Genomic DNA, 12,885 nt, shown 5'->3' with positions numbered 1-12,885 from the left:
TCCTACCTACTAGGTACCTAGGTAGGTATTTTGATTAATTATCTTTCTGCGTACTATGGGCGCAAGAGAAATGGGAAGCTTGGAGCTGTAGGAATACGAAGGACCTCCGAAAGACTGCCCGATTCAGTGGCCTTCTTTTGTCGAGCAACAAAATCCTGGTATAGTCTTCGTTGTAGACTAATCAGAGCTGGAGGAAGTTTAGCACCTAGGGTAGGCTGCGACGACCGACGGGTTTTGCTCCATTCGGTTTCCTTCAATTGAGCTTGATTGCTTTGATACGTTGGATCCGAAAACTCGTAAGATCTCCACTCAGCATTATTAAACATACCAGCGTTTAAATCATTAACTAGATACGGGATAAAATCACCGTGACTGGTAACACATATGTGGATATCTTTGGCGTAGCCTTCAAGGTTTAAACCTTTTGCTCGGATGGCAATTCTAGCCAAGCGAGCACGTTCTTTAAGCTGCCCATCATCTTCAATCCCTTTACCCTTACACCAGTCCTCAGCCACATTATGCATATCAGGGTCAATGGCCTTTTTAAATTCCTCCACCAACTCTGAGAGAGGCGACCCGACATTACATGGCGAATTTCCAGCTTCTTGAAGCGTTGGCAATAGCGCTATCGGGAGACCTTCTGCTACGAAACCCGAGAAACATAAAATGGAAGTTTCAATTGCGCGCTTCATAGGAGAAGCGATGATAGCTTGAGGCTTGAAAGGGAAGTCACGTTGGACGTCAGCACATTGCTGAAGCCCCAAACTTGTTAGGTACGGATCTTTATACTGCCAACCACCTTTGGTATTAAGAGCATTGTGTAAACCCTGCGCGTGACGGATAACGTGAATATAAATCGGCATTGTGATAGTTATAAGATTCTATCTCTTTAGAAATGGTTAATACTTCGTAAGATGCGAAACTATCGAGTTAGGGCTAAAACGTATTCCTGGGTAGTTTTGATTACATATAAAATTTTTATATAGAACGACTACTTTCTTAACTAATTGATTGTTTCGTGGTGATCATTTCTCTTTACGGACATCTTTCAAGTTGTATGCCGAACTAAGGCTACTATCGTTTAGACAAAGAGAATTTATTATCCTATGTTTTCACCAACAAAGTAATTCATTATATTCAAATAACATTATGTATTATGAACAGGCTTTAAAATTGCTACGTACTCTGCCAAGTTGGGCGATATACGTCTTCCTTGGCTAGTAAATGCCGGGGATGATAACATATTTCCCCTTAATCTTTTCCTCCCCAAACCTATTCCTATACCACTCCCTCCCAGCAACAGCACGAGGCAGCATGGCGAAAAACTCGTTTAGCAAGAAGCACCTCGCTGGAGCGCAGGTAATACCGGAAGAAATCCAATATCCTAGCCACTCCACCCACTCCATGAAGTAGTGAGGGTAGAGCATGTATTTGAACAGCCCATTTCGAGGAACCTCGTAATGCTTTTCGATCGATTTTCCATTTCTCTTTAGTCTGGACTGACGACGTAACTCGCTCCTACGTATCTCCCGAAGCTCCTCATCACAGAAGTAATTGGCCGTGAGTCCAACGTAGAAGATGACGAGGCCAACAGAGAATCGTAAGACAGACCAATTCTGTGCCTCCCACTCCTCTTGAGTGGTTGGGCCATATGCTGCCAACCAGCTGCCTATGCAAGTTGCATTCGAAAGTTGGAAGAGTACGGCATTGCACCATACCAAAATATGAATGGGGGACATAGAAGGCTGTATGATAGGGAATATAACGGCGCGATATGTATAGTGAATGACAAATAAGCCAGCGAGCACTTTGTTCTGCCAAGGTAGTTCTGCAATGCCTTGCTGGGCTGGAAGTGTGCTCATAATGTATAGGAGGGTTGTGAAGCCAGGCATCTCCATGGTTATCCAAGCGATTCTTCCGGGTAGGTTGAGCCTACTTTGAACTGAAGTCTTTCCCATGCCGTACCATGAAACAAGCCATTGCGCTGAGGCTAACTGTGAGATGTCAGCTTCACCCTAAACGTAAATTGATTGTAGTCAGTCAAAGCACACCAGAGGGTACATCTTCCACCAAAATAAGACCTTTTCATAGTTTTGTTGGCTCGCAGGGAGCCAGTCTTGTACAATGACCATGATGAATGATTCAGAGGTTAAGATTGATGTAAACAGTTTGTGCTTTGGTAAGTCCAGATGTCTCCAAGGTTAGTCGGTACCTACTCTCAGGGATTATGGTAGTATGTATGTAATTGATGGAAGTTGAAATAGATACCCACTAATACTCGGAGCGGATAGCGGCAAAGCTAAATATCCGGTTAGGAACCAGTGCTACTCCCGAGTAGGTTATTGTACATAGCACCGCCACAATACCCCTGCATATACTAGGTACAATAGTAATACATTTAACTTAAATCCTCCAGTCCATGTGGATGACTGACGCCATTGGCCCACTGTTTGCTTCCCGGCCCTTGTATTGCTAACGTTGCCTAGGTACTAGTCATTACATACTCGTCAGCCTGTCTACGTGACCTTTCTTGCCCTCATCTCTGTAAACCCGCCGCCCTGTACAACGATCATTCAATACCCGCTAAAAGCCCCCCCTTTGAACCGTTCCTCAAAGTGTTTGCTGCATTCCCGATCACGCTGTCGTTCGCTTCCAGGTATATTCGGAGCCAATTATCACCTTTCTCACGGCTATGACGCAATCTAGGCCTTGATAAATACTACCTATCACATTAAAAGAATATTCGTGCTTCGTCAATTTGGCTGTTCAATCCCCTCGACTTGAATGAAGTACACGGGAAGCGCGGAGTCTTGTCATATCCACAGTATCGCGTCACTCGGCCGTATTTACCTAACCGAAATACCACCATGGTTGCACGAAAGCCGCTTCCCACTGATAACTCAGAAGACACCTCTCCCTCTGCACCCCCGGTCAATTTACAAGGCGTGAGAGAGGAGCTATGGCCTGCTAGCGATTCAGAACTAGAATTTGAAAAGGTACACGAGAGGGATGAGATGAATCAGCCATACCGTGGTCCTATAAGCGCTCCGGGGAGCGAAAATGCATCTCGGGTTGTGTCAGAAGTATCTCGATCTAACCCCACCTCCAACCCCCCGAGCCACCATCAGGAAGAAGAAAACCTCCTAGGAGACTGCAGAAGAACGGATAATGCAGCTACCGCAGATGACCTCCAATTGAGTGAGGAGAATATGCCAAGATTAGTTGAGCCCTTACGCTCCCGCTCCGAGACGAATCCATTCAAAAGAAAACCTGTACCTGTAGATTTTAGTCAGGATAATCAGAATACGGACGCTTTATCCGTACCACCCACGAACGCGCCCCCACCGTCCATACCGACCGATTCTCTCTCCAACCTACACATCTCCGAACCAGGAACAAGCACAAACCCTTGGCAGCCGGCACTCAACGAGATCTCCAATGGTCCACACCCAGCTTTACCCTTGTCCGATCATGAGCCTAAAAGCAATGTGTGGGACTCAGGAGTGCTATCGAGGGACCCTACTTCAAATCCAGCCTTAGATTCTCCAACTAGGTTACCTTTGAACACCGAACAACTTCAGCCTTGGGTCCATACATCTCCTCCAAAATCTTCTCCCTCATCTTTACCGAGAGCCTCCGATGAGACCGAACGTATGTGTGTCAATCAGCATGCGCGAAGCGCTATCGAATCAAGAAACATGGGGGAAAAGCCAGATGTACACGCTTCGCAGATTCAATCGCAGACAGTTGATGACTGGAACCTAATCGATCACGAACCTATGCAGGAAACTGTATCTACAAACTTGTCGAAGACAAGCACGCGGGAAAATCTCACGGATGGAAGCGACGGTAAATTCAAGAAGGCCAGCGCATCAGCTTCAGCCACAGTGGAAGTGCCGCCATCGCTCCCACCTCGGCGAGTAACAAAGGAAGATCTGGTGGCACAATCGTCAAGACCCCTTTCGTCAAGCGTCACGAGTAAATCAGAAACATATCAGATCAAGAACATTCATTGGCTCGACATGGCGGCATCCGGGAACCCACGCAAATCACCCATACTAGTACAAAATGCCAATGGGCCTTGCCCCCTTGTTGCCCTTGTCAATGCGCTCACATTGACAACGCCTGCTAACCAGGCGAACTCCAATTTAGTCGAGACCTTGAGGTCTCGTGAGCAGATCAGCTTGAATTTTCTCCTCGAAGCTGTTTTTGATGAGCTGATGACTCATCGTCATACGAACCCGGAGGTTTCTTTGCCAGATATGACTGAACTGTACTCATTTCTCAAGAGTCTTCATACTGGCATGAATGTCAACCCACGATTTGTGCCTGACAGCCAAGACCCCCTGACTTCCTCCCCTAGTTACAGCCCTGGAACCTTTGAGACCACCCGAGATATGATGCTATATGCCACCTTTTCTATTCCTCTGATTCATGGCTGGCTGCCTCCCAAAGAAGACCCCGCGTATGATTCCTTCACCCGACAGGCATCCTCCTATGATGATGTGCAGAGTATATTATTTCGAGAAGAAGAGCTTGAGTATAAATTAAGCAATTCTGATACTGGTCTTACTGAACAAGAACAACAACTTTACCAAGATATCATCATCATAAAATCCTTTCTCGAAATATCTGCCACGCAACTGACGCCTTGGGGTCTCGAAGTCATTGCTCATGCGATCCCCCCTGGAAGAGTGGCCATACTGTTTCGCAACGATCACTTTTCCACCTTGTACAGGCACCCCCAAACTAAGAAGCTTTTCACCTTAGTTACAGACGCTGGCTATTATACGCATGATGAAATTGTCTGGGAATCACTCGTCGATGTTAGAGGCGAGTGTACTGAGTTCTTCTCCGGGGATTTTCGCATAGTTAGTGGTCCCCAACAACAGCGGCCATCCGGGGCCAATACAGGTGCATGGTATGCAGGCGAGGGATCGAACAGAAATGCTAGTAGTAGTGCTAGTGCTCATGACACCGAGTGGCAAGTTGTCCAACCTCGGCATTCTCAAAATCCTGGGAAAAGCGAACCGGATCCAAGCACATCACTCTCGCCGAAGCACGAACAGGAGGACAGGGATTTAGCATTAGCCTTGCAACTCCAAGAGGAAGAAGAGGAGCGACATCGTTCTGAGCAAGCCGCTCGTCGTCGCGAAAGCCAGCTATCGGAGCAATTCATAGAACAGCAAGGACGGCAAGGTACTCCCATCCGCGGAAACCAAGGTCGCGGCAGCGCCCCGATACCACCTGTTAGGGGAAGTTCGGCAAACCATTCTACCAGCACAGTTGCTAGTGCAAGTAGGCCAGTTCAACAGGTCAGATCATTGATCCCTCCGGTCTCTGCTACACATAGGCCGGGAGATAATAATGTAGACGATGCACCTCCTAGTTACGAGCAAGCCTCCAAAACGACACCATACGTACCTCCTGCAGGTCACCCGAGTCATCCTGAGAGCAGTCCACGGAACGCAACGTCTCACCAGCGGTCTGCAACAACGGGGCAAAGCAATGTCAGCTCTAGCATGTCCGGAAGGGGACGTCCTGGGGGTCCTCCTCTTCCCGCAAGTGGCGCCTCGGCACAGGCTGGTGGCGGAAGGGAGAAAGATTGCATCGTGATGTGAGATGCGTCGCACAAATATAAGTTACGTTAGATGCGTTGTACATTAGCAACAGGAGTAACAAATGGGAGAGGCGGGGCGTATGTTAGGATATCAACAGCGAAAATGGGCGTTATTGGATGTTGATGACCGTTATTTCATATCATTAGGCACGACTTGGGGGTAAGACTCGATGATTGTATTATTTTATGGGTATCACTCAACCGAGTAGATACAATAACGGAGACACGAAGGCATTCTAAGGCATGTAATTGAGAATAGGACTGTAGGATTTGGAGAAAGAGTATAGCACGAAGGTATCTAGCATTTAAAGTTCTTAGCCAGGGAACATAAAATCAATATTGCAGACTTTCGAGTAAGAAATATCAACTCAGTGTATTGGTGCGTAGATGTCGTATTCTGTATAATGCTGATAGCCGTCGATAGAGATTTCACGATTGGGGATAGCAGCTAATAGAGACTGTCTGTCACGGTGTCACCTAGGTTAGGTAGTTTAGCACGAGGTACCGTGCCTCCGTGCTCCGTGCGAGCAACAAGTTTAGACTCCACACACAGTGGGCCCAGGGTTAGGTAAGAAAAAAAAATGTTTGAACTATACGAATGCAAATGCGTACATAGTAACTACCCTAGGTACTTAGACACATTCAATGTTGTTGAAAAGGCGCATGATACATGATAATCCATGATATTAACCCTATCATTCTTTACATTCTACTTCATTTCTACTTCATATTGGCTGAAATGCCGCCCGATAGACTAAGTCCACTGCTCCACCAGTTCGTGAGGTATCTCCGCAATCATAGGCATGGAAAGTTCCAATCACAATTTCAGACTCATGCTCGACACATCTCAGGTCATCGTCCAGGTTGCCAATTCCAATTCCGTGGAATTTCAAGCACGGCTCAGACTATACCCGAGGTAACTACGACAGAAAACATCTCTCCGGAAAAAAATGTTGGGGACATTTGTCCAGCATCAACAACCTCAGGCAATGATCCATCAAGGAAAGCGACAGCAAAGAAAAATGTAGCAATACTCTGGGATCTAGACAATAAAAGGCCTTACATCCTCCCCGAGACTCTTGCTAACGCAATCCGCTCTTTCGGTGCGAGCCGAGGGAAGATCGTAGAGTATTCAGCTATGGCGAATGTCGTTGCTTTTAGGGGGTTACCACTTGCCGCGATCGAATTGAAAAAGGAACGACAGGCATTTATGCAAGACGAAGCAAAGGGTTTATACAAGCCGTCCGAGCCATATAGGTGTCCCGTGTGCGGAGCAAAGTCCCCCACAATGGAAAAAATGAATAAGCATTATGACCAGCTTCATGCTCGGGAACTGAAAAAGAAATGGACTCATATTCGCACCACTAAAAGCAGCAAAAAAAGGACGACATTGTTGAAAGAGATTCAAAAACGCAGAACGGCTCACATGAAGATCAAGTTTCCCGAAAACGAGCACAAGGTCTTTCAAAGTTTGGAAAGGGCCGGCGTTCTGGTTCGAGTAGTCAAGCAAACACCTCAGGCAGCTGACGCGATGCTCAAAGGTCGATTCGGTACAGTCATCCGGGAAAATGAAAACGTCGTATCCATTATCATTTCAGACGACTCTGACTTTTGCGACATGGTAAAATCGGCAAGGAGACGCGGCGTGTACGTCATCGTCATAGGTGACTACCCAGATAGCAGGTTAGCTCAGGTTGCTAACGAGTGGTTCTCGTGGCGGACTTTAAACATGAACGTGGATTTAACTGGGAAAGCTGAAATCGTTTCCCCTGGAAGGAAAAAGAAAGGTCCGACTTACGTTGTTGACGATGATGTTATGGAAGAGTTACTCGCTATGGAGCCCGGTGACGGGTATGGTGAGACGGGAGATGATGAGTGGCTAAAGGATTTCTAAAGGAGCGTCGGTTTGAATAAATTGTATCATAATTCATCTCATTAATTAACCCATAACCCAGCGATAACTTCATAATTTGAAAGTCAAATATGATATGAATTGCAGTAATGTGAGGTCACGTGATCCCCCCTTTCCGCACACACAACTGCTTATGGATAATACCAGATATCCAGCCCGAAAAACCAGGTACCTATTGAAGCTAGGTCAGATTGACGCGCAAGGTAGCTTAATATATCCTCATGATTAACTGAGGTAAGTAGGGTGGGCAGAACAACGGCGCGGTGAGCACTCAGCACTACTGCAGGCCGAAGAACTTCACGGCTTCCATCTTCAACTATGCCAGTTCGTAGTCGCTTTTCAATGGGTGGCGCGATTGAAACATTGCCATATAATACTTTCATATTGCCTAGACTATCCTGTTAGAAGCTGTCGGTGATGTTTTAGTCTATTCGACCATACCAAGATGTTAAGCAATACTGTGATTGACTACCGACCACCACGTCTTTCCCCCGTACTTTCGTTGTCAAAGTAGTTCTGGAGTTCATCCATCATTTCCCTAGTTCTTCGCTGGCCGAGTTTGAAATCATGCCAGAATTCACGGCATGATTCCGGTAGCTTTGTATCGTTCAAGAGTCCGTCCGCATCGATGTACTGGGCAACATATGCCATCATACTGATGTAAAAGCCGCCATATTCGTCCCGATGTGCAATCGATAGGCGCATGTACGCCTCAAGCATGGTGTGTGCAGTCGGGACGACAACAGGAAACCCCTCTTTTGAGAAGGCACCGCGACCCCTGCCATGTCTAGGAGGTGGAAGGATAGAATCATCAGAAGCGAAAATGTAGCGCGAATCTTGTGGCCTAGTATCGCTATATAAATTCTCAGGAACAGGTGGAATAAACCATAGGGTTTTAGAACGCGCTCGTATAGAAACATCCAATTCCGACGTTCCAATATGCATATGGAAAGATGGGGCTGGTTGTGGTGTATCCTCACGAGATACAGCGCATAATCTAGGGTCCGGGCATCTTCTTAGATTAGATCTTTTCAGCGCGGCCACGGCGGCTGGGAGCTTTTCATCAGGGATAATGAAATCGATTCCCTACACTTAGTTAGTATGAACCATCACATTAATCGAATATAGATGGCTAATTTATACCCCTATGACAGACGGTACTCCGTACACAGTAAGGAGATAATCACCCCATAAAACTGAAGGTACGCCGGCATCTGACAATAATTGAGAGATAGACTTGACGAAATCTTGATCATGTGTATCTACTTTTAGTTGAGCCATGGCTAGAGTATTTTCTAATGAAAAGCATAAAAAGGTAGATAATCGGGGTTGACAATCGGGGTTGAATAAGTCTTGTATGTAATCTATAATGGTGAAAATAAACGTCGAGAAAAACTGTCGAGACCTCGAATATGTCCAAGTATATTAGTACGGACTAAGCTTACATTAAACAGATAACTTGATATTTATAAACCGTCTTTTAGAAATAAATTGACAGTCTTTTACTGTTGTTGGTGTTGGTGTTTTTAAGGAGAGAATATAAATATCATACAGCGTAAGAAAACGACCCAAAGTTCCTTATTTAAGACATTATCCTAACCAAACACAACTAACAACTAAATGGTTGAATCCCATTCGTTAATTATTATACATGAAATTCTATTCCTATGCCTAGGAAAAGAAGGGTCACGTCCGTTCCAGCGTATCCTACATATCGAACCTTAAGTGGCATATATGATGATGCTCTAACTGTTCCCGTTATCTTCTCTAAATGAGATCGTGTCCAGCGTACATTATTCCAGGGTGGTTACTCGGCCACCGTTGGTTCCTCCTGTCAGTTTGTGTCAGCCCTATATGTGGATAATAGTATCAGGGGTAACTTCTTAAAACGCATCACGGATGAGGCGCTCGGGCCACCCACACCAAATTTTAGTTCTGCCAATTAGTTACCAGTTAACCACATAAGGGCTCTGCAGCCTCTACTGCAGCCTCTGCTTACTTTAGTCCGTACTTATTTTTCATTTTTGTTCTTTTCGTGTGACCCCGCCTTGGAACCATCAAGTAAATTTTCTCATCTCGACAATGGAAGCAATTCAAATACTTTCCGACCTTCACTTGGAGGCTTATAATACATATGACGACTTTAAGATCACTCCTCATGCGCCGTATCTCGCCTTGCTGGGTGATATCGGTTGTGTTAAGAAGCACGAAGAACGCTTTCTCGCATTCTTGAAAAGACAGCTCACCAACTTTAGCGTTGTGTTTTTCCTATTAGGTAATCATGAGCCTTATTATTCAAGCTGGGAGTGTACCAAGCAAGTTATACTCCGTTTCGAACAACAAGTACGTCGAGAGCGAGAAACCCAGTCCTATATTGGCGAGTTCGTCTTTCTCGACAAGAGAAGATATGATATCGATAATGGAGCCGATTTGACAATCTTGGGTTGCACACTCTTTTCTAAGGTCCCCTCGGATTCTACAGATGACGTTAGTTTTGGCTTGAACGACTTCTACCATATCGAAAACTGGACGGTTGAACAACATAGCGCAGAGCATGATGGCGAGCTTGAATGGTTAAACAATCATGTTGAAGAAATACACGGTTCTGGGAGAAAAATCGTCATTTTCACACACCATAGTCCAACGCGGGATGAAAGGAGTGTAGAAGCACAGCACCGCCAAAGCAAAAGGTCCGCCGGGTTTTCGACCGATCTCAGCGATCAGTATTGCTGGCGTAGTAACGACGTGAAACTTTGGGCATTTGGGCATACTCATTATAACTGCGACTATGTAGACACAGAAACTAACAAGAGGGTTTATACAAACCAGAAAGGGTACCTGGGCAGCTCACACGGGTTTAATGTTAATAGAGTAATTTGTTTATGAGTTTGCACCATAGAAAATAGGAGCATAATCACTATCTAACAAGTTAAAGTCCAAATATAAGCTCAAATATAATAAAACATATGCATAAAATGTATCATTAGATTAAGAATATGTGAAATAATCATATCAGTAACCTAATAATATCAGCTTCCACCAAATCCACCAAATCCAAAAGATGAGCTACTAGGTACCAGAGGTTTGGCCAGCATATTCTTAAGTACTTTCAACAGATTCCACAAGACCGAGGTTTATCATCCACCACTTCTTGTCGTTGTTACTGTATTGAAGAATAGCGGGTAGGCTGTTGTGGACATGCGATAGTTGAGTACCTTGAAGTACGACGCGTCCATTAGACTCGACCTCCTTTTTCAAGAGAGTTTCCGCATCCATGGCATCGATTTGACTTTTCGCGGTGTCACTACGGAGACCGCATGAGTATATCTTATAAACTATGAGATCGATCCTTTTGAGGTAAGGAATATTTCCATCAGGGATGTCTTTAATTATCATGGAATCCTTTGGGGCGTGGGGAGCCTATATAATAGTTAAATATTCAGTCCACGTTATTAGCTTATTTTCGGCCATGATACTTACCTGGAAACTCCCAACGAAGTCTATTTGAATCCAGGTGTTATCAGAATTTACATAATAGAACCACTGGGCTTTTTCGACGAATGGACTGTTGTCTAGTGCTAATAGTATCGGTTTAACACTCTTTGGTCCATCTAAGCTTATGTAGAAATCAATATGCTATGAATGAGTGAGTTGCTTTCGATTTTAGTTTGAATATATGTAAGTCATTAGGCATCTAACCTCGGTAGAGCGTCCCTTGGGTATATAGTTCCATACAGCCATTCCGCCAATTACGGCAATTTGGGCCCTTGATAGACTGGGAACAGTTTTCATGATTCGAATTACATCTCTCGCAGCGTCCTGGACCTCGGCTAAAGATGGTGGCATTTTTCCTTAGATCTAAATGACGTTATAAATGATATGATTAATGGCAATAAACCATTTAAGTGAGATTAGAAGATGCTGGAATGAACTCCCTCCCTCCCCCCAATGTCTTGTAGGGTACATTGCTATTTATGATAGCCACGATATATGCATATTTAATAAGCAATAGTTGAAATTCTCCCATGTAAGGTTGGTCACACGACCTCAAAGGGCTCCGAGTTTACATTATATAACTAACATGCCTCATTATCGAGGATATCAGGTTAGCTCTTTTGTTGCAGCTTTGCTGCAACCAAGAAGAAGAGGAATAGAAGAAAGCTTACTTGATTCCTAACTATAGTGGCGGAGTGCCAACATATAACCGTATGGCTCTAGTGGAGCCAATGGTGCTTGAGGCACCTGCAACATCTTTAAATGATGGTAAGTTATAACTAGCTAACAGCTGTCCTGTTATGGCTTAGCCCAACCTAACTATATTGATAAACCCTTTAACATGGTTCCGTTGGTTGTAATCGACGAGCTGTTAAATATCTTAAGTGGCTAAAACTCAAGGTAATATACATTAAGATATTACGATCGCAACGTAAGCACATTGAAAGTCAACCTAGCAAATATGGGATGCATACAATCTATGAACTCAGCCTACCATCTCAGCAACAAAGGCAATTGAAACGTTTGCAAACGGAATTTATCCCTTGCTCCTTCGTAGGACCACTTTGTGACCCCCCCTTGACCAACTTGGTAGCCTTCAAAAGTCTGAGACCACTGCTGGAGCACGGAGTCTTCTTGGAGGTGCAGTTCTATCTTCCTTCGACGAAGACGACATCAGGGCCAATCAGATCTCTTACCTAGAGGTCCCCTCCCCATTCCGTATTCCTATTAATGGACATGCTTTCCTGGAGACGGTTCCCCTGGTGCGTCAGGAACGATGAGTTGAACTTACCCACCGGCAAAATGGTGTACTGTGCGGGTTGAATCAAAGGCCAACTCAGGGGCGAGTTCGTAGGAAGAGCTCGGTATAAAAGGGACCCCTATGGATGCCTTTCCCATTTACCTAGTCCTTGCAGCCGGTGGGCTCCGGTAAAGGAGGAGGGTTAACAGCCACTACATACCCCTTTTTATACATTATTCCAAGGCCATCCATAGCTTATATGTCTTGATTTTAGATGTTACGACATGGATGAACTATCCATGGTTACTGCCGTATGGGCATACCTTCACAGCTACTGCCGTAGTTATGGATGAACCTTATTTGTCGATGGATATATAGTTAGCCTGAGAGGTCAGGAGCTTCGCTCTTTCCCTCCTTTTCACAATCGATGATTTTGACAACTGATCATCAACCAGGGTTAGGGTTAGGGTTAGGGTTAGGGTTAGGGTTAGGGTTAGGGTTAGGGTTAGGGTTAGGGTTAGGGTTAGGGTTAGGGTTAGGGTTAGGGTTAGGGTTAGGGTTAGGGTTAGGGTTAGGGTTAGGGTTAGGGTTAGGGTTAGGGTTAGGGTTAGGGTTAGG

At 45.0% G+C, this 12,885-nt stretch overlaps 7 protein-coding genes across 7 annotated transcripts; 3 read left to right on the top strand and 4 right to left on the bottom strand.

The window, feature by feature from the left end:
- Positions 1 to 53: 53 nt before the first annotated feature.
- Positions 54 to 942, bottom strand: GGS25DRAFT_529604 (histidine phosphatase superfamily; the record flags this gene model as incomplete). The annotated part of the gene is made up of 1 exon (XM_049265301.1): positions 54 to 942. The coding sequence occupies exon 1, from the start codon at positions 861 to 863 to the stop codon at positions 54 to 56; it is 810 nt and encodes a 269-aa protein (XP_049118388.1). The 5' UTR covers positions 864 to 942.
- Positions 943 to 1,116: 174 nt separating this feature from the next.
- GGS25DRAFT_479036 (3-oxo-5-alpha-steroid 4-dehydrogenase) lies at positions 1,117 to 2,246 on the bottom strand. Its single transcript, XM_049259992.1, has 2 exons — positions 2,052 to 2,246; positions 1,117 to 1,994 (listed from the first exon to the last, which is right to left on the bottom strand). The coding sequence occupies exons 1-2, from the start codon at positions 2,130 to 2,132 to the stop codon at positions 1,218 to 1,220; spliced, it is 858 nt and encodes a 285-aa protein (XP_049118387.1). The 5' UTR covers positions 2,133 to 2,246; the 3' UTR covers positions 1,117 to 1,217.
- A 187-nt stretch (positions 2,247 to 2,433) lies between these two features.
- On the top strand, positions 2,434 to 5,770 carry GGS25DRAFT_155349 (uncharacterized protein). The gene has a single exon (XM_049256443.1). It carries the CDS (start codon positions 2,868 to 2,870, stop codon positions 5,619 to 5,621), a length of 2,754 nt encoding a protein of 917 aa, XP_049118386.1. The 5' UTR covers positions 2,434 to 2,867; the 3' UTR covers positions 5,622 to 5,770.
- Positions 5,771 to 6,359: 589 nt separating this feature from the next.
- GGS25DRAFT_518913 (uncharacterized protein) lies at positions 6,360 to 7,514 on the top strand (the record flags this gene model as incomplete). The annotated part of the gene is made up of 1 exon (XM_049263618.1): positions 6,360 to 7,514. One exon carries the CDS (start codon positions 6,360 to 6,362, stop codon positions 7,512 to 7,514), a length of 1,155 nt encoding a protein of 384 aa, XP_049118385.1.
- A 486-nt stretch (positions 7,515 to 8,000) lies between these two features.
- Positions 8,001 to 8,813, bottom strand: GGS25DRAFT_518912 (uncharacterized protein; the record flags this gene model as incomplete). The annotated part of the gene is made up of 2 exons (XM_049263617.1): positions 8,001 to 8,618; positions 8,676 to 8,813. 2 exons carry the CDS (start codon positions 8,811 to 8,813, stop codon positions 8,001 to 8,003), a joined length of 756 nt encoding a protein of 251 aa, XP_049118384.1.
- Positions 8,814 to 9,432: 619 nt separating this feature from the next.
- Positions 9,433 to 10,502, top strand: GGS25DRAFT_479031 (calcineurin-like phosphoesterase). Its single transcript, XM_049259991.1, has one exon. The coding sequence runs from the start codon at positions 9,615 to 9,617 to the stop codon at positions 10,416 to 10,418; it is 804 nt and encodes a 267-aa protein (XP_049118383.1). The 5' UTR covers positions 9,433 to 9,614; the 3' UTR covers positions 10,419 to 10,502.
- A 4-nt stretch (positions 10,503 to 10,506) lies between these two features.
- Positions 10,507 to 11,486, bottom strand: GGS25DRAFT_155308 (uncharacterized protein). The gene is made up of 3 exons (XM_049256442.1): positions 11,232 to 11,486; positions 11,013 to 11,168; positions 10,507 to 10,952 (listed from the first exon to the last, which is right to left on the bottom strand). The coding sequence occupies exons 1-3, from the start codon at positions 11,376 to 11,378 to the stop codon at positions 10,632 to 10,634; spliced, it is 624 nt and encodes a 207-aa protein (XP_049118382.1). The 5' UTR covers positions 11,379 to 11,486; the 3' UTR covers positions 10,507 to 10,631.
- Between the last annotated feature and the right edge of the window lie 1,399 nt (positions 11,487 to 12,885).

Source organism: Hypoxylon fragiforme (assembly GCF_022984875.1).
Source record: "Hypoxylon fragiforme strain CBS 206.31 chromosome Unknown GGS25scaffold_3, whole genome shotgun sequence".
Taxonomy (NCBI): Eukaryota; Fungi; Ascomycota; class Sordariomycetes; order Xylariales; family Hypoxylaceae; genus Hypoxylon; species Hypoxylon fragiforme.
This window is presented reverse-complemented; position numbering and strand designations above follow the sequence as displayed.